The following is a 21,184-nucleotide window of genomic DNA, read 5'->3' as shown; positions in this document are numbered from 1 at the left end:
TGAAGGACCTGTCATGAACACAGCACCTTTGTCCAGATCTCCTATTAGAGTGCATGGGTGTCATAATTGGGGGTTCTCTTGCTTAAGACCCGCCTTTTTAACCTCTTAACGCATTTTCGGGTATATGTAAGTTAGGGAATGTGGGTAGTTTGCATCTCCCCCCCAATGTGACTGTGATCGAGCGGGCTCAGAAGCAGAGCATGTGTCATCACTGAGGGAGCCTAGCTGTATGACAACCAGGCTCCTGCTGCAACAGCAAGGACGGTGATGACACAGATTTGCCTGCTATTTAACCCTTAAAATACCGTGGTCAATAGCAACTGAGGCGTCTTAGGGGTTTCTAAGTGAAATTGAAAGTAAGGGTCTGCATCATGAGCCGGTGTTAGCTGTAACTGACAGCTAATGCCCTGCTCCTTAACCCCCAATTGAAGCTGAGCATTTTCTGCAGCCTGGGGTCTGGCCAATGAAAGAAGAAAATATAGCCCAAAAATCACTGGGTGCAACAGGAAGGGAATGTACAAGCTGTGCAATTATATACCCCAAATTTACAACTTGCAAGGGAAGACTCCAGAAGTGCTTCCCTTTCCAATCTTAGGAGGTACTGGGGATATAGTGGGGAATTTGATGTTCCCAATGTACTCCGCACAGCTTACATATTCACCATTCACAATCTGCTGTGCATCCATGCCTGGGATACTACTGCTCACTACACCCCTTGATAAATTTCTTTAAGTGGTTTTCAAAATGATGGTGGGGGGTCACTCCTTTGATTACACTTTACTGCTGCTTTAGAGGTTCTGCAAACATGACATGGCTTGCAGATGCCAAACATCTAAATATGCGCTTCAAAAGCCGCATAGCGCTTTTTCCATTCTGTGCCGTGCAACCAAACTGAAATTCATGCTCACATGTATGACTGTTGTACCCAGGATAATGTACTTAATGTCATATGTGGGTATAAACTGCTGTTTGGGCAAATCAGGGAAGGAGCACTATTTTTAGTTTAGTGTTTTGTTTTGGTTTTTTTTCGCCAGTACACTATTGCAGAATCCTGAAATGCACTCTTGGTCTCAAAATATTACCCCTTGATAGATATCTTGAGCTGTGTAGTTTCCAAAATGGGGTCACTTTTGGGTGTCTATTTTATTGGTACTCGAGGGGCACTTCAAATGCGACGTGGCAACTGAAACCTATTCCAGTAAAATCTGCTCTCCAAAAGCCAAATGGTGCCCTTTCCACTCTGAGCCCCACCATGTACCCATACAGCAGTTTACAACCAGATATGGGGCATTGCTGTGTTAAGGAGCAATTGGGTAACAAAATTTGTGGCGCTTGTTCTTCACTATCCTGTTGTGGGGGAAAAAAATAAAAATTGGAACTAAATTGATTTATTGGAAAAGTAATTTTTCATTTTCACATCCCACTGTTAATAAAATCTGTGAAACGGCTGTTGGATAAAACTAATTTTATGCCTTTATATGTTCTGTGAGGGGTGTAGCTTCCAAAATGAGATCACTTTTGAGGGTTTCCAGTGTTTTGGTACTCTGAAAATGTGACATGGCACCCGAAAATTACTTCACCAAAATCTTCCCTCCAAAAGCCAAATGGTGCTCTTTCCATTCCAAGCCCTGCAATGTACCCCTATAGCAGATTATGACCACATATTGGGGTATTGCTGTGTTCAGGATAATTTGTTCAACAAACTGTGGTGGGCTCTTTCTCTGGATCACACTCCGTCTAACACTGCCCTTCTGTCATCACAGAGCCTAAGGGTAAGTTCAGAGTGGGTTTTTTTTGGTTAGGATTTTGAGGCCATATTCTCCTCAACCCTGACCAAAAAGACTGCTCCTATTGAAATCAATGGGAGCCGCTCACATGTTTTTTTCCAGGAGCTGTTTCTTCCAACTCCAGGTCGAAACAGCACCTCGCTTTTTTTTCCCCCGAAGACTCACCCTCCTCCGGACTAGGCCCATTCGTTGGACCTAATCTGGAGCAGAATGTGCGGCTGGATGCTGGTGCAGTGCACTGGCTTTGTCGCGGCTACTTGGTTTTTGGAGCGGAGCCTGAGGCGGCCTCCGCCTCAGTTTCCGATCCAAAAAACTCTGTGTGAACTTACCCTAAATGGTACACGGGCACCAAAACTAACTGCACTTGCTGCATGGGAATGGTAGGGGCTAGAGAGAAAATTTCAAGTGTTGGAATCGGTGAATTAGCACCTTTTAATAATCCTAATACTAAATGGTTTGCAGCAGGTATGTGGTTACTTGCAGGAAGATCTTTTCCTGTAAGACTTATATATACATGTTCTCTGAGAGGGCGAGTGATTTGTGTCACTAATGGGTTGTCAAAGTAATGCCTCTGTTTCACCACTAGATGGCACCTTTGTTTTTAAGTTTATAACAAATGTGCAGGTTTTTTTTTTGTACTTTAACCCTTTTGTGGGAGAAACATGGTTTTAAAAGTGCATTTGTACATTGCTCATACAATTGCAGGATTCTTGTATTTTTAACATGCATATTCATGCTGTAAAAACTTTTAAGGCATTAGTGAGTACTGGTGCAGGTTGGGTGCTCATAAATACATTACTGCAATCTAAGGCTAAATTATGATACACAAGGAATTAATGTTGGTGTCTTTCCTAACGGTAAATCTATAGTTAAGTGGTTAATACATGTACGGACAGCTGCAGGAATGCTAGTTTTTACATGCTGGACTTGACAGTTCTGATATATGGAAATAAGACTTCATAATATTTGCGTTAGTCTAAAAATATATTATATATATATATATATATATATATATATATATATATATATATATATATATATATATATATATATATATATATATATAATTTTTTTTTTTTTTTTTTTTTAATTTTCATGTTGCTAGCTACATGTGAAAGCATACATGAAGTAACTGAGTCTCTTGTCTTGTCTCTAGTATTAAATATGTCTTGCTGTAATGATGGTTTTTCTGTATACCCGAACTTAAAATTCAGATGAATACCAGTGGTTTCCTGCATAGCAGAATCTTCAATAGTTTCCTACTAGGGATAGTTTTTGGTAATTCAATCCTAACTTTGATACTCAATTATGTGGAACTCCATTCCCTGCTACTTCCTGTAATTCTATATGTATGGGTAAAAATATTAGAGCCTGTACGCTGTAGAGGAAAGTTTAGGCATATTGATTCAGCAAGGACATGTGTTCAGCCAGGGCGACTATAGCTAGAAAACCCAGCTAAGCTTCAAATGCAGACGCATTGTTGTTTTTGGGAAGGACTCATTCATGCATATTGGAGAAGGTATTATTAAATCAAGCTTGGCAGCGTGACAGCCAGTATGCAGCAGGAGAGCTGAGCTTAAATGTCGCTAGAAACCAAGTGCCTGGTAAGTGAATGCAGTTGGAGTACAAGCAATCCAAGACGCTTTAGAAACCGTGGAGTCAGGAATGGTCTGTTTGTTTCATGACGTGCATTGCTCTACCCTGTGGCTCATCATTTTCCTGTGTTTGGCTGGGACACATGAAGCAGATTTGTGGCTTTTCCTGCAGTTCAATACCAACGATCTACATGTTTTTCTGCTGCTTCTGGTCTGCGTGGGGAGTGAGAGAGAACTGCACATCTGAATTAGTAATATGGTCAGAAGGAACAAATGGCACGTCGGTTGAGACTTCACTTTGCCACCAGAAGAAGTAACACTGATCCACTGCCGGACAGCTCTGGAGATGGACTGGATAGCAATATTCACATGTGCTTCCAAAGCGGTTCCCATTCTTCTGCACCAAGTGTGATTCAGATGAGACTGTCTCCACGGCAAACTGTACAGTTGTCGTCTTCACCTGAAATTGTACAGTCCTATCAAGGTAATTCTGTTTCACCACCTAGCAAAAAAAGCACATCGCTGCAGATTTCTTTACAGCCCAGCCGGAATAGTAGATGTCATCAGTCTGGCAACGCAGACCTAGCGACAGAAGACATTTCATTCGTCAGTGATTACAAGGATGGGATTAATTCTAGTTATAACATGAGCAGGAATTATAGCTGTCACCCGGTTGTAAATGACAGCACTTTCCCAAATAACACCTTGGTCAAGAACGGGAGTACGAGTAGCATTGCTGCAAGTGACAATGGATCATTTAGTAGTAACAGCAGTGACTATGGATCTTGTACAAGTACTACAAGTGACACTGGTTCCTGTTCAAACAGTGTCTTAAGTGACAATAGTAGTTGTACCCTTTCTCTAGGTGATTTTAACAATGTGCTTGCTAGCAATGCAACCTATGCAAATGCTGAAGTGAATCCTCCCAGGCTAAATAACATTCGCCAGGTTTATTCTAGGTGTAAAAGTACATTTCCTTTTGACCAAGATGAACTAGACAAAGAAGCGATTATGAGAAATCTGCCATCAAGAAGGAGAACAAGGCTTCCTCTGAGACGATGTTCTTCTTTGGTCATTTTTCCTCGGAGTCCCTCTGAGACGCCGCCGACCTCTCCTACTACTCTGAGCCCCCCAATAAATAGAGGCCCTTATCAGACATCCTATCAGTTCATGCTTTGTTCTAATGAGCTTGCACAGAAGGAAGATCAGACCTCATCCAAGGGATTTCTTTCAACTGCAGTAAATGGAGTCCGTCTTTCCAAAAATAATTGCACTATTGGTGAAGTTCGAGATGTTAAACCACTTTACTTGAATGACTCTTTACAAGAGGCCTGTCCGTCACATGGTCTTCAGAACACAGATCCAGTTGTGGATGAATTTTCTAGGAGTTCATTGCATTTATCTCACCAGAGACCATTGTCAGCAAGCAGTGAATGTAATGACGTGAAGTCGCTCAGACCCAATGAATCCGAGCCCTGCAATGGAATCCAATCACATCGGCACATCCAGCTGTCACGTAGTACCTCTGCTTGCTCTCCTTCAAATAAAATTACCGAATATCAGATTAATATTAATGGAGACCAGGGTAGCAAAATTATTCCTAACAGGAAATCTAACCATCTTCTTCAAAGAAGTATATCGGAAGGACCACCCAACAAACTTAACTCTTCTAGTCTTAAGTATAATTACCCCAAATCGGGATCATCCCGTTTGCACATACAGTTTGCACCTGGAAGTGGAAGTAGGATATGTAGCTTTAAGAGCCAGTCAATAAGAAACCCCTCCACTGATGTGACTTCCAAATCCTCAGTGAAGCACCTCAAGGTGAGTGTTGCCTTTATTAGCATTAACTAGCACACTAGTTTTAGATTTACCTGTTTAGAATTTTTTTTTTTTTTTTTTCTTAGGAAGGTTTTACTTGTGATATTGAAATATATTCTTGAGACTATTTCTCAATGATTTTGAAAAGTACTTTTGCTCATATTTTGTATTTGGTTTCTGAAATCGCACTTTATTTAATTTGTCATGACTCCTAAGATCTCCAGTACTGTCAGTTAATATTGGACCTTCAGTGTGAATGCGTTCACCGCTCCATAGTACAACATTGTAGCCCAGTTAAAAATAAACAGCTCCTAAAATATTTCCCTTGACTCCAGTTAGTCTGGTCATGTATACTGATACGCTGTGTGCGGGTTCAAATTTAACAAGTTGATATTAGAGCAGCATTTAGTAATGCCAGCTATCTGTACACAGCAGTCATGAAATTAAATCAGTGCTTTGCTCGGGCTCTGCTATCACTGAAAGGTCTGTGCGTTCTTCATTTGTGTGCCCAAGTTTAAGCCTCTAGTAGCATAATATCAAATTCCCTGCTTCAATAGTCAACAGCTTGTTAAGGACGGCTTTCTGAAATTCATATTGAAAGGAGACTTGTAGGGCTTGACAACACTATTGTATTTTAACATCCAAACTGCAAAAATATAAACTAAAGCAACGTTTAATTTTCTAAAAGGCCTAGTAAACTGTGCTGTTTACAGAAAAGTACACAGTGTGAGATTGAAAGATTTAATGGAGGTCACACGGCAGCATTAAATTCTAGTTAATGTAGTGGACTGTAGGAATATAGAATGCTATAATTTGTGTAATGCATTGGAGATCCATGAAAACTGCTGCCCCTCAGGTGGTTTGAATGTAGCCCTAATATGCCATACAGTCTGCATTTATTTGTGTGGTGTTTTTTGTGGTCTACTGTAATGGCCAGTTAGCGGTTTGCAGTAGTGAAGTGGTTAATCTCTATCTTGGAATATGCCTCCTTTCTGTTGGTTGACTTTAAAGGAGGGGTGTTTATGTTCAATTCCAAGGTACAAATACAGTTTCAATAATCTTTGACCGGAAGCTGAGCATGCACATCATGTTGAGATTCTCTTCCTCCCCTGCACTGATCAGATGAGAACTTTGCTTGATCATAAAGAGACTCTCTGGCTGGGATTTGGTATTGCTGGGTACCTTCAAAAATTTATGCTCTCTCTCTCTCTCTCTCTCTCTCTCTCTCTATCTATCTATATATATATATATATATATATATATATATATATATATATATATATATAAATAAATTTTTTTTTAATATACTTTGAAGAAAACAAAGTTAATTAGCCGTTGGATAAGTATCATCATATGCAAACTTGGCTAATAACCCTTTTTCAAATGGTTTTGTGTTGGAGCAATTGGAAGGTGTACAGGTTAAAGAACTATGTATAGTATTTGTGCATAGCTCACTTATCCTGTGCTCTGTTACTTTACCTAATCGACTTAATGCGTTTTACAGAACCGCTTTTTGGTGGAATAGAACATGTAAATATATGGTTTAGCCCTAGTCTCTCACCTGTGGTCGTGATGCAGCTCAATATGACACCTCAAGTGTGAACTTCATCTTGCTGTGCCAAGTAATGTAGTGGTTTTTTTTTTTTGGTTTTTTTTTTTCAACCAATCCAGTGTAATAGCTGTATAGCTGATGGACCTGTAACTTTTAAACATGTTCCCAAATCTCTTTAACTGTAATTTCTCATAAATCCTATAAGTATCCTATGTAATGCTCCATAGAAAATACCATTGTGCAAACTATTAAATTACTCTAAATAGTTGTGTACTAAGATAACTTGGACATAAAACTAAATTGACATCACAAAAATAAAAAAGGGAAGGCGAGGGAGAGTCTGGCAAAGGTGGGTGCATTTCCCAGATTTTTAATGTCTCTACATTCCTTTACAATGTTGACAGGCCATTTTGATGTGTTAACAGAGTGTGACAATCTACAACTGCTCTTCATTGATGGCATTTTTTTTCTTTTTTTTTTTTTTGTGGTAGGAGGGGGACAAACTGTGCAGACAACTTAACCCTTTCCTGATTGGCACTTTAGTTGCAGAGGACGAATATAATATGTCCTTGCTGCTACTGTGAATTTCTCAGCCTTGGTTAGGGCTATGAAGATTATCGAAGATTCATTTTAAAGATGAGATTCTTATCTTTAAAATTACTATACCAAGATCATCATGATAGTCCTTACAAATTCTGAGCGATTTGCTGATGAGAACAATGTCCGGCATGGAGATCCCAATGTAGATCTCAATTTTAACAGTAAAGCACTCAATCAGTAAGGGCTCTCATGATGTTGAAATGAGATTCTCACCTTTTAAAATAAATCCAATGTTATCTTAGCCCCAATGGAGCCTGAGATATGGGGCTTTAAAGTGTACCCCCCAACCCCCCCCCCCCCTCCTCCAACCTCAGGTATCATCTTGTGTTCCATTCACACGGAGGGAAATGACAAGGAATTTGGTGTGGAATATTCCATGCTGAAAATAAAGCCTCCCATTGATTTATATGGGTTCAGGTAGCTTTTTTTTTTTTTTTTCTACTAGTGGGAAAAAAAGCTACCAGAACCATTGAAATCAATGGAAGCTTTACTTTCAGCGTGGAAAATTCCTCACAATTTTCCTCCATGTGATTGGACCCTCAGAGTGGCGGAAGGAGGGGGTGGAGCAGCCATGTTAACTGCAGAGCTAAATCATCTGTATGTGACCCTGGGGGGAAGGGGGCGAGGTAGCATGGTCTTCCATGTTATCTCCCGTTTTCAATCAGAGAGCATACTATACATTTGCTCTACCATACATAAGAATACCCCTGTGATTAGATGCAGAGGAGATTACTATATAATACCCTTCTGAGCATAAACCAGAAGTTTTTTGGTGCTGTGACTGAGATGTTAACCATTGTTGAGGTTGCAGCGCCAAGAGTTATACCAAACACTTACACGTCATCAATAAAGCTGTTTTTTTGTTTTTTTCCTTGTCCATACTTGATCCTTATAGAGTAAAATACACTGACCATCTTTCTAGCAATATGCATTACAAGCTAAAATAATATAAACTATTATAGAGATGAACATATAAAGCATTTGACAGGCAGAAAAGTTCCATCAGTCACAACACTGTTACTCACTGAATGTAACTCCATATAAAATCCCAGTTTTTGGCAGGTTTCAGATGGGTATAATTGCAGGTGGTGATGAAGGGGGGGGGGATGCCCACTCATAAAACCTTTGCACTGGACCCACCAATGTGTTAAAAGGACTTGTCTTACAACACACCATGGCATTTCATATTCCACCCAACATCCCATTTGTTTCACATATTTTTCAGTTGACTGCCAGACACTGCATACAACTAAGTCTGGTTCTGAGGCCATGTTCCACTAAAGACTTGAGTATTCTGATGGTCTCTTATAGTGCACAGTTGGATATTCCCTATAGAATATTCCAGGGTAAATCATGGCTGTCCAGGTTGCTGTACTGTCTGCAAAGAAAGATGCATGTAAGCAGAAGACTACAAAGGCTCTCCAGAACTAATTGGTTGAGGCATCTCAAAACCTTGGGCAAGTAGATCTCCCTTTGCTAGCAAAAATTAAAAGTAACACTTTTATAAGCAAAAAGTTTAACGAACACATCTGTGACTGTTACTAGGATGCTCTAGGATCTAGTACACATCTTTTCTAAGAACTTGTCTAACTTATTGGAGGGTTTAGATGACAGTTTCTATTCATATACGTTGCAGAGGACCTGTCGCCACTCCTGGCATATTCTTGAATCCCACAAATAGTAATTCTGGAGAATCTTTTCTCATAACTGTTAGTAACCTGCTGTCATCGGGTGGAAACACGGGAAAGTCAAAGGGGCATGTCTCTAAACAATTTGACACTGTGTCAGCGCTGATTGGGCAGTCATAAATCTGTATGTAGTGACTCCCTCTCCCCAGCCACCTGGTATGAGTTAATTGAGTCTTACATTTCTAGGAGGAATAACAGGGACAGCAGCACTATATGGAGTAATAAGAAAAGGTACCCCACAACTGAAATGGTGACACATCAGGGGAGATGACTCCTTTTAAAGGGAACCTGTATCCTGATTTTCACCACTAAACCAAAAGTGCTGTAAGGTAGGGTTAGAATATCTTTAGCTTCTGTCATGTGGCGAGAAAAAAAATCAACCTGTTTACTTATTAAAAATATATAATCTAACCTCAAATTTGTAAACTGGATGTCACGCTGGCCTGTTTAGAGTTGGTCAAATTAAGATGCAAGAGGAGGGAGTGATCACTTCAGGTGCCAATATGTTGGGTTCTGTAGAACATAAAACAATGTTTCTGGATTCAATTTGTTTGAAACAAAACCAAATTGTGTGTTTATGTGCTATGGAAGGAGCGCTTAATAGCAGTTGCACGCAGTTTAGAATGGGAACCACATTGTATGACAGAGCCCAGTATATCATCTTATGTGCTTGCCCCCTCCAGCCACTTGCTGAGGTTCTTCACCCTTAAACTAAAGACCAATTTGACTCTTCTCAGCTAAAAAGCATACAGATACCTAAGGTGTGGTGGTTTTTGCAAAAAAAAATTTCCTACCTTACAGGGCAGTTTTGTGGTGAAAATTGGGCTACAGGTTCCCTTTAACCTTTTCTTTGCCACGAACGTAGCTCTATTTCCTCCTAGGGTGGCACTTCTATAGCAGAGGACGTAGCTACTACATCTTTACTTCTAATGCTGATATCTCTAGACTTGTTTGGGCTATGGAAACTATTTTAGATTCGTTTTAAAGATGAAAAACGTTTCTTTAAAATGATACTAAGGTCTTCATGTAATCCCTGACAGTGCTGAAGCGATTCACTGTTAAACTCTATTTGGCATGAGATGCCATTGAAGATCTCAATTCTCGACAGCAGTTTTAACAGAAATTTGCTCCATTTATGTAAGGGTTATTATGAAGTTCTTGGTATCATTTGAAAGATGAGATTCTCAAGTTATCTTCATAGCCCAAATAAGTCCTGAGATACAGGACTTTAGTGTCTTCCCCTCCCCTCCTGTCACGGGACGCATGAAATTATGAATTTTAAGGGGCAGGAGGAGCCCTGCGGACTGCACAGAGATGAGGAATCCTTCTTATCTCTGTGCCTAACCTGTATGTGACCCCACCCTTAATTACCCCCCTCCCCAAGCCTTACTAGTGGGGTATTATGTAATACACTCTGAACATAACCAGGAAGTTTATTGGCACTGTCAGACATTTACCATTGTCTAGGTCGCAGCGCCAAAATAAGTTGCACCAAACACTTATACAACATATAAGATAAGATAATCCTTTAATAGTCCCACAATGGGGAAACTTCAGTGATAGTTTCATAGATGGTACAGTAGTATATAACAAGAGAGAAAAACACATACAAGCTCATGGCAGATAGAGAAATCCTAGGAATCATAGCAACTAAAAAGAAACACAGACACACTGCAGGATCATTTATTTCTCTGTGTGAAGTGATGTTAATAATACAGCCCGACCGTGGTTGGAGGACATGAGGAGGGGGGTCACAGCATGTAGATATAACAGGCAAAAACCGTTTTTTGCAGAGGTGGGAGACATATGCAGCTATCATGATAACATGTGGCAGTTCCTTTGGTAGGTGGTGAGATCTCATGCTCACAGCTGATGGTTCGGAATCTTGCATCAGCGCTATTGTCCATTAACCACAAAAAATGCCCAAATATCCTTCATCACAAGCCCTCCTCTTCCTTTCTTCTTACCACTGTGTTCTACTGCCCAGAGAGGTCTGAGGCCATCCAGGTAGACGGGGTGCTGCTCTCTTGCCAAGCTTCCATAAACACATGGGTAGGTGGGTGATGGTAGGTTCCCAGGTTGTAACAGAGTCCCACGTGTCCACAGTAAAAAGAAATACCAGTCAGCTGTAGGCATCTTCACACATCAGCAATAGACTCCAAAAATCATCTCCTTAAAAAGAAGTCCACACTTCCATGTAGGTTTCTCCTTCATGCCACATGGTGTCCATGCTGTCCTTAGCTCCTGGGGGGATGGTAACAGGCACATGTGCACATGTCCAGGTCTTGAGTCATTGTCCATGCTTAACAATAGAAACAAAAGGAACAAAATACTCCACAGGATCTTCCATTCTATTTATAGTTGCTAATTCATAGTGCTAGTTTGCTTGGTTACAGGATTCTTGAAGATACAGAGAAAAAGAGTGAAAAAGGAAAGATAAAGGTTGCTCCCAGCTTGGAGCACTGTATGAGGCAGCCAGCCACTCAGCCACAAAGTCGTGAATAAAGTTTACATTTCACTTACCCCTGTTCTCTCCATACCTGAGCTTTCTACAGTAAAATATGCCTCTAGCAATATCCATTACATGCTAAAATAGTAATTATCACTAGAGATGAACATATAGGTTGCTAAACTTTTTATAAGGGGATAGAAAATATTTAAAACTCCCCCCTCCTGCTCTTGATAATACTCGTCTATGGACGAGCATTATCAGGAGCGGGAGGGGGCGTTCCTCTCGGCTCCACAGCACAGCGCGATAGGTGCCGCGAGGCAGAAGGACGTCTCTGGCTAATGGTCAGAAACGCCCTTCTGACCATAGAGCACTACGGTACCGGCACCGTAAGCTCTGTACACCGGGCACAGATCGGGAAAGCCGACAGTGCGCTGAACTCAGCGCACTGTCAGCTTTCCAGCAGTATATAACACTGCATGTGCCCAAAAGTGGTGAAAGGTCCTCTTTAACACCTGCCCGTGTAAATATATACATGTGGTATGTATGAACTCTTCATATTGTGGGGTTTTTTTTTGTTTGGTTTTTTTTGTAAAGTACATTTTGTTTGCAGAAAGAGTGCTTGAGCCACACTTCTGTGGCAAATTTGAATTTTTGTGCAGTTTTTTTATAATCTGTTTGCTGCAAAGTTGCATGAAGGTAGTTGTGTATATGAATTATATTGCACAGCATACCATATATATGGAAAAAAAAATCCCAAATTAGGTTTGTCAATCTTAAAACTGTAAACTTTGCACCTCTGGTAGCCGGAGTTTTTTTTTCAGACCCTTTGCAGTTAAAGGTGTCAGCTCTCCTGACATGTCTTTGTAAAACCGTTCTGGGGCATCTTATGTTCTGTGTAGCGTTGCCCCTGTTTATTCTGCACAGTAGTGTCTTACTGTAGCTTCAGTTTATATCACACCATGCTCAATCTGTTTTTACATAAATTGACATGTACCCCAAAAATTGCCACTTCTTGGGTGCCAACTTTCTGTAAATGATTTGTAGTGATTAAATTCACTAGCTATTGAAACGTATCCCTGTTCAGGAATTTTTGCAGTGTCATGTCCCATTTTTGTTTACAGAGCAGTACTTGGATTCATTGCAACATTCATCTGGTCTTTGTGCCACGAGCTATTTTCACACTGTATTGACACACAACAAGTTTGTTACCATGTGCTACCAAAATATGAGATGCAACAGTTATAGAATTGAAATGGAAATAATGACTGCAGATTTTGCAGGGGGCTGTGGCATAATTGGGGTCCATTTTCTTTAGGTGTGTTTGATCAGATGCAAATGACTTCATATTTGTATGAACTCTCATTGCAGCAAACACATCAGAAGTCTCACCTACTCTGTGCCCAATGACTGCATGATTTTGAAGGTAATATTTGTTTTTCATGCATCATGGGACCATTGTGAATGAGCAGAGCTTTTGCCACATGTAGTTGCTGCTATGCATGTCCGCATCTTAAAATTGATCAAATGTACCATGTCATAAGTGAAAAATCACCTATTGCTCATTAATCATAAAATGATGCAAGTATTGAAGTCCATCTTTCCACTTAGTTTCGAAGGAATATATAGTTGTAACAGTACACTGCAGTAATTCAATATGTTCCCAGCAAAGATTTCTGGCCAATTGCTATTAATTGTATGATTATTATACATTGAGAACACTGTTAGGCATGTCTGTGACAAAATTATTGGCTCAGCTATGTCTGCTGGATTCCTCCAGCTTCTGGCACTTATTTGATGGGTGGGGGGTATTTTCGACAGCTTTGTTTGTGAAATTCGCAGTGACCACCAGGAACACCGTGACCAGCACCCACATCACTCTGAAACTGCTGATGAAGCTCTGAAATAACTACTACTTCTGAAACTTTAGCTGGATTAAGTTACCAATGTTTTGGGGTAACATTTAAGTATGTGTGTAGTGCAATTCTATACCCAGTACTTCAAGAAACTGGATCAGAAATTTTAAGGCTGTAGGCAGAAACACACACAGGCTGTGGCAGAATTGGCACAGGAACCATGATTCAATATGCAAACATGGCAGAAGGCTAAGGGTAAGTTCACACAGGGTTTTTTTGGTCAGGATTTTGAGGCCATATCCGCCTCAATCCTCACCAAAAAGACAGCTCCCATTTAAATTAGTGGGAGCCGGTCAGTTCTTTTTCCGGGAGCAGTTTATACCGGTTCCCGGAAAAAAGAAGCAACATGCTCATGCTTTCAGGCGGAGTCACCTCGCGACATCTTCCTGAGGACACTCCCTCCCGACTTGGGTCTAATCCGGAGCAGAGTGCGCAACTGGATGCTGCAGGCAGTACTCTTCAAATCCCACCTTGTGGACAAACTTATGGGACAGGACTTACTCACATTGGTTAGAAATATGACAAATCTTATGGGTATTGAAATTGGTTTGAGTTGGTAGTTATAAACACTGGTTTGGTTTGAACAATTGGTTTATCTGTAGGTTTTTGTTTTTTTTTTTTGTGAGCAAAGGTGATGTGAAATCTCTTGGTAAGTTCAGACAGAGTTTTTGGTCAGAACCTGAGGCGGATGCTGCATCAGCATCCAGCCGTGCACTCCGCTCCGGATTAGGCCCAATGAATGGGCCTAGTCCAGAGGAGGGTGTGTCTTCAGGTCGAACCACGAGGCGAAACAGCCTGAAGAATGAGCACCTCCCTGTTTTTTCCGGGCGCTAGAACAAGCCGGCTCCCATTGATTTCAATGGGAGCCGTCTTTTTGGTCAGCATTTTGAGGCGGATACGGCCTCAAAATCCTGACCAAAGTACTGTGTGAACTTACCCTTGCACTATAAAAGTTGAACTCTGTGGCCTGAAACGCAGAAGTAACTGACTTGCTGCTTGCTCAACATATCCTGCAAGACCCTTTGCGCAGTAGTGGATGCAATTTGGTTTAAAAAATGTTGTACAGTTTCTGACCAATATTGAGGGATAAACGTTTGTATAATGAGAAGTTGTACCATTTTCCAGTATTCCATATACTTTGTCAATTTCTCAGTTTTTTTTCTAGGTCTTGGCTCTTTATAAGATGAAAATCAGTCCATGATCATGTGATGTACACACAGGTGCACAACTCGGTTACAGCTCAGTAATTGGACATCTGCCTAGTAAGAGCTGTGCACCTGTCACTCACTTGATCATGGACTGATTTCCCCCCCCATTGAAGGTAAGAGGAGATCTAGAAAACTGAGGAATTAATACAGAAAGTATATTGCAAAATTGTATCTCTTCATTCTGCAAACAATAAGTTCTGTCAAAATAAATTGTCTGAAACTGGACCGTGCCTTTAAATCTCCACTGCACTTGGCAGAGGGTTAACTGCTGTAGCTAGTAGTCTACAAACTTGCAGCATGTGGCATTAATCTTGAGGTTTCTGGGCTAACTATAACCCATCCTTATGGATTGTTGATTTCAGATTGGTAGATGTCTGACACACAACACAGAGAATGGAGCAGGCAGCTCTGTTCTCTAGTGTCCAAACCAGGTGGCTGCAGATATGTTTTCTTTGTTTATAGAAGTAGTGAAGTGCTGTTTTCCAACAATCTCCTGGATATCTAGGAGATGGTTGGAAAATTCCATGATCCTATAATAAAGAGGTTTACAACAACCCCCCCCCCTCCTTTTCTAAACTTGCTATATTTCTCAGCTACTACTCCCTGCTGTTTGTGGGTATCAGTAGTAAAGTACACCATATTTCACATCTAGTGAACTTACTCTGAAGCCAATCTTATTGGCCAGTGACAGTTGACTTCTCAGTTTTATTCATAATTCTAATCTGCCCTTTAGTCTCATCCATTTTATAGTGTGTAGCTGGGGCTGTTCACTTACGTTTGTCCAGTCTTCTTTCCTTCAATTGTTTGTCTTGGTAGCACCCAACACATTACTAGATGGGGCATAGAAAGTACCTACACTCAGTGGCGTAACTAAAGTTTTGTGGGCTCAGGTGCAAACTTATCTGGGACCCCTACCCCCCCTTTCATAGAGCAAATTCTTGATGGTGGCTACAGGCACTGAAGAGATCTCAAATACTTGAAGGATCCAGCTTTCGTGCCCAAATCCACAATTATCAAAAATACAGTGAGCGAGCAGCGCAACATCCAGCATGTAAACAATACTGGCAGTATTACATGCTTCACAATGGATCCCAAACAGTATTATATGCTCCAGTGGACCCACACAGAATTATATGCTCACAGCGGCCCCCATACAGTATTATGTGCTCACAGTGCCATCCATGCCCCCCTGCTCATTTCCCCTCTTGCTCACACACAGCCTGCACTCCCATGTCCCCCTCTTGCTCACATGTTCTCTTCTTCCTTGCCTTCCATCAGTCTCTTCCTTGCATCTTGCCCACTGTCCTGTACAATCCTGAATAACTCCACCCGCACAAGTCTGTTAATATCCTTGTGAACTAAAAGACCTTTGATATCCTCAAAGGTCCTTTAGCCCACTAGGATTTGGCATCTACCGAAGGAAGGATCCCCGGAGCGGATGCCCCGTACTCCTCTGGTCATGGTCGCACCCCCTGCGACCATGATCATTATGCCACTGCCTGCACTTGAATTATAAACTCGTTTCACACATCACAATTTCTAAAACTCTGACCTTTGGATTCCTGGCTAAGCTGACTGGCTCAGAAATTTGTGTGCATTACCTGATAGTCCTGACAAAGATTCTGTGTCAGGACTGTGTATCGGCTGCTTGAAACTGGGTGCTAGGTGTCAGACTTCCACCAAAGTGATATTGATGAACTGTCCTTGGGATTGGCTAAGAAGCATGCTATGCTAATCCCTAAATTGCAGCCTTTTTGCCAAAAAAGTGTAGCTGGTTTATGATTGAGCGAATTAAATACAACTTGATGCACTGCTAGGGATTGTAAGTGTGTCCTTAAGTTAAAATGAGAGAATCTCGCTATATGCAGTCCTAACTTCCTTATGTCAGGCAGTAGCACATTGGCATGTCAACTAAACATATAAAAGATGCCTATTAAATAGTAAAGGAAAGTTTATTCTGTGCAATACCTGTAAGTCAGCTGTGCCAGATGCTGATATTTCAGTAGTGCGGCGTTTGGGCACAATTATTTTTAGAGGAAGCTCAAATGTTCAGTGTTCATTAAATTACTACTTGGTCACTCTTACCCAGTCTTTTGTATAGGCATTTATGCTGTGGAAATCCAGTATGTACAGTTATGTCTGGGACATTTTAGCAGAAAGAATGTTGGCCTAGAAAATAGGTGTATTGAGTCTGTATTTGTATAAGCTGCAGCAATAGCCTGGATCTGTTTATTTTTTTTTCTGTTGGAGCTGATATTTTATATTCCCTCCAATAAAATTCTTGTTCTCCTGTTCTACAACTGTAGACTTCTGTGTGAAGACTAACCCAACTTGCATCTGGACAAATCCTAAAATAGGTAGCCTGATGACCACATTACTTTTCATGTCCCTTGAAGTGGCACATTTAAATTTATTTTTTTTATTTTTTTTTTTTTATTAAAAAAAAAGCCTGAATGACCCTGCACATACCACTGTAGAATGGCACCTTGTTGAAGGCTCTAGTAGCGAACAGTCCCAGGTGTTTATACCTTGTGTTTTTCTTTCCACTCTTTAAGGCGGGAGGTTCTCCTCATTAGCAGGTAAACAGATTTGACGTTGGATACAAGGATAGTCTGATATACGGGACTGCTTGTACTTGAATACAGTGCCCTAAACATTTCAGATCACATTTCAGTTAGAAACCTAAAGAAATAGTTGACTCCGTTCCATTAGCAGTGAGGGGTTTATGGTCTCCTTCTTTTTAATAGAAAGCTATAATAGCTCAGCTCTGAAAGTGTACTATTTCCTATTTTAACATGGTATTACGGCATCACTGCCACATGTTCACTGGAATGTGGAGAATTATTAATAAACCAAATGCCATGCGTTCTATTTGACATTTTTCATAAGACATACCATAAATGTGTAATGGGTGGAGGCCTGACCGACAACTCCTGTGATCCTGAGAAGTGGTGGTGCATTTAGACAAAGCCCCACGTAGCGGGCCGCACAAAAAAAAAGCACTGCAGGAAAGAGCGTTGTGGGAACGCATCTAGTGTTTTGGGTTTTGTTTTTTTTTCCTGCAAAGTGTGAATGCAACTGGTTTCATATCTAACTTTTTTTTTTTTTTTTTTTTTTTTTTTTGGCCCAGGGAAGCCCTTTGAAGGCTAAGGCCCTGATGTTATGAAAAAAAACATAAGGCGCATTTCTACAAGGGAACTGAGTCAGCCAGCTTCTTTTAAAAACAAGTCTATCACATCCCCAAGCATATTCAACTGCCACCTGTTATCGTACACTAGTGATAAACATCATGTCTGTCACATTTGCAGAAATAAAATGTTGAAGTTTTATGCAAATGAGGTAACTGATGCAGTGTGGGATGGGGGGGCTTCATCCTTGAGTGCTGCTCAAGTATGATGGGTGACGTCATCATAATAGTGGGAGGATGAACTCCCTGCACAGGATGGAGGTGGTAGGGGTCTGAGTGCTCCAGGGAGCTGAAGGTCTTCCACATTGAACCACCTGCCTCATTTGCGTAAGACTTCAAAATCATTGTTAAAATTTAAAGTGACCTCTATAACAGAGGAATGAATATCACTAATGTGCTGTGTAACATGGTAGCAGATGAATATGCTTTCAGGAGGTTTTAGATTCTATTGTTATATTCTTCGTATCACAAGTGCTTACCTAACAAAGAAAACGTCTAAGCAATTGTGTGTTTTCTTTTAGCAGTGGACAAGTTGAGGAAGAGGCTTTCAATTGTATACTCTTTGCCAGGCAAGCTATGGATTTGCAATGCAAACTACTTTTTCAGCACATTTTAATCTTTGGTGCATGTATTTTTTGTATATTCTGACCAAACTCTGCAAAATTTTTCTTACATTTTCACCTACATTTGTAGAACAGCCTCTGGTAACACAGCACTTAGTAAATAGTTTAATTCTCCTAAATCAGTCCATTGATCTGTGATCTTTTTGGCCAGCGGTGCAGCAGCTGCTTCAAGTCTTCATTCTAAAGTAAGTACTAGTTCAGCAATTATTACAGGGCTGGGGTAGAATGAAGCTCTGCAGGTCAGATTCCAGCTTTCCAATAACATTTACTGCTCTTTCCTAATGCAGTCTAACCTTTGCATGACACGCCACAACACTACCAACCTAACACTAGCCTTTAAATAACAGGCTACACCCAGAGGAACATGAAGAAAGCACAGAAAAGCCTATGTTGTACCCAGTTTACAGAAGTTATGGTGCAGTATGTGACAGCTGCACCCATACAGTGCATCCAACAACCAGAGTTTCTTGTAAGAAAACAAAGCTTTTATTTATTACAGAATGTCAAATCTTCTTTGGACACAGGACTCTCACACTGAATATTGGATTTTTACGCTTTTCTAATATTGTATTTGTTCTTGCCATGATTTTCAATGCAGTTGTGATATTGTACTGCTGAACATGAAATGTGCGGTCCCTTGAAAACCTGGCAGAATCACATAGAGGTGTGACTCACAGCTCCAATCAGAGGCAACCAGTGTCAGAGTTAAGAATCTCACCCCTTTCCTGCTCCTGCCTGACACTGCCCTCCTGACAGTACAGAGCCTAAATGGTATATTGGGCAGCAAAACTAAGTGTGGATTTCTCAGGACCAGTGGGGGCTAGAGGAAAAATAACTACTGTGCTGGAATTGGTGAAGGGGGACATATTAAAAGATGTAAAGAGCTAAACTTGGAGGTGGTGAAAGGGCCTCTTTAAATGCAGCTTGTTTAGGCACAGGCACCATTCATGTTATGGTTTCCAAGGATCGTTGATGCATTTGAATCCTGACCAGACTACTTTTTGCATGAATGAGTTGAGTTTCTCAATTTTAAACCAGGTGGGGCTTTATTGTACACAATGTGGAACCATTTGGGCCTAATATGGGAGGAAACCTTCAGAGGCTTACCATTATACTGCAGCACCTTTTATACTTTAATTGTTGAGCTTTATTTTGGTTTTTCTCTTCGGGTAATGCTTGATATTTATATATATATATATATATATATATATATATATATATATATATATATATATATATATATATAATTTTTTTTATTTCCCCTACAATGTCCTGTACATATATCATAAGTACTTGTTACCGTTCATGATGTTACTATGGTTGGTGATCTTTGTGTAGGGAAACTGCAGGCACAGACAGTATTCATGTAGATATTCACTTTACTGCTGACTATTTGATAGTTTGCCTTACATCCTTGTGTTCTATGTTTTGGTAAAGATGTGTTCCTTTGCCATTTAAAGCCTACCTGTTAAAAATAGGAAAACTCTGTATTCACGGTATTTTTGGATTACTGATGTTGATGAACTTTAGCTTATATGTGAGTGATGCTGCTTGTGATTAGATTCCTATGAAAGTAAATGTGTAACAGTGTATGGAATTAAACAATACCAATAGTTGTATAGTATGACTAAAAGTAATCTTTTTATTTTGGAGGTAGTTGGTAACTTTTTATTTTGCCTACTCCAACAAAAATTGATCTCTACTCCCACTTCAAATCCACAGTCCTGCCAAAAATCTTTGTCATGTTTCACTGTTGGGTAAATAGGCCACAAGAGCCTAGCATTCAGCCATCACTTGTTATACCTGAAGAGCAGTAACCTGGGCATGCATTCTTAGCAAACATAGGGCCCTTATGTGTTATGCTAGGAATGAGGAGATGTTAATTTTGGGAAGATTGAGTTTAAGCAAGGATTAATAGATATCATTAAAATAGTGTTTTTAAATGTAACTAAAATTTATTTCAAGTATTCAAATGTTTCTGTAACCCTCCTTGAAGTGACTGCAGAGGGCAGTGCACATGTGCAGTCATCTCTCCATTCATCCCCTACCTGGATGCTATCCTCGACATTCTCATCTGATCTTATGGGATAAAATGTGCGCACAGGATCTATGCAAGAGCGGCTTCCAGGCATATGAAGGTGAAATGCAGGTGACTTGTTAGAGAAGCCACTTTTTGCACTTGAAAAAGGTCCATGTAAGGCCGAAATATGTCGTGCTGTTACCTACATCAAATAAACATTTAGAATTTTGTAATTCTGCATTTCTGTCTTCTATACACCAGGCAGTGCAGTTCTCCTATCACGGACCATTTGTCCTAGCTGTCATCTGTTCATTCTCAACTATCAGAGTAGGTGGTTGAAGGTTCTCTGGGACACTTATCAGATATAGATTTATAAATTTATTTTTTGTAGATATCCCATAAATGTATATGTTGCAATAGCCATGCCTTTTGCTTCATAGTTTGTGTATGATATATATTTATAACGTTTTCATTGAATGTAATAGATTTCACTAACTGCTGTTTTTTGTTTTTTATTTTAGACCAGAGATGCCTTTCTTGGTCAAGTGGATATGCCTCTTTTCCAGTTCCCGGTATGTGCTGTTCTTCTCCATGTATTGACGTTCTGTTCTGTTGTAAACCTAATCTGTTGATCACAAGCTAGCCTGCTTTTTTTCATTTGTCAAAGACCATTAAAGATATGTACCCTCGTTCACGTACAAAGCAAGCCTGCCAGAACAGTTGTTTGATGGTCTCTTA

General features: G+C 40.3%; 1 protein-coding gene across 2 annotated transcripts in view; it reads left to right on the top strand.

The window, feature by feature from the left end:
* The window catches only part of NEDD4 (NEDD4 E3 ubiquitin protein ligase), a 92,472-nt gene that overhangs the window by 26,122 nt on the left and 45,166 nt on the right, over positions 1-21,184 (top strand). The window contains exons 1-2 of one of the 2 annotated variants that reach the window (XM_075273487.1): positions 3,210-5,206; positions 20,968-21,018. In XM_075273487.1, coding sequence (XP_075129588.1) covers positions 3,656-5,206; positions 20,968-21,018 — 1,602 coding nt within the window. In that variant the 5' untranslated portion in view covers positions 3,210-3,655. Of the gene's footprint in view, positions 1-3,209; positions 5,207-20,967; positions 21,019-21,184 lie in introns of those variants that run through there. The other variant, XM_075273488.1, reaches the window with a different exon arrangement.

This window comes from Leptodactylus fuscus, chromosome 5 (assembly GCF_031893055.1).
Source record: "Leptodactylus fuscus isolate aLepFus1 chromosome 5, aLepFus1.hap2, whole genome shotgun sequence".
NCBI lineage: Eukaryota > Metazoa > Chordata > Amphibia > Anura > Leptodactylidae > Leptodactylus > Leptodactylus fuscus.
Note: the sequence above shows the minus strand (reverse complement) of the source record. Positions and strands in the feature narration are given on the sequence as shown.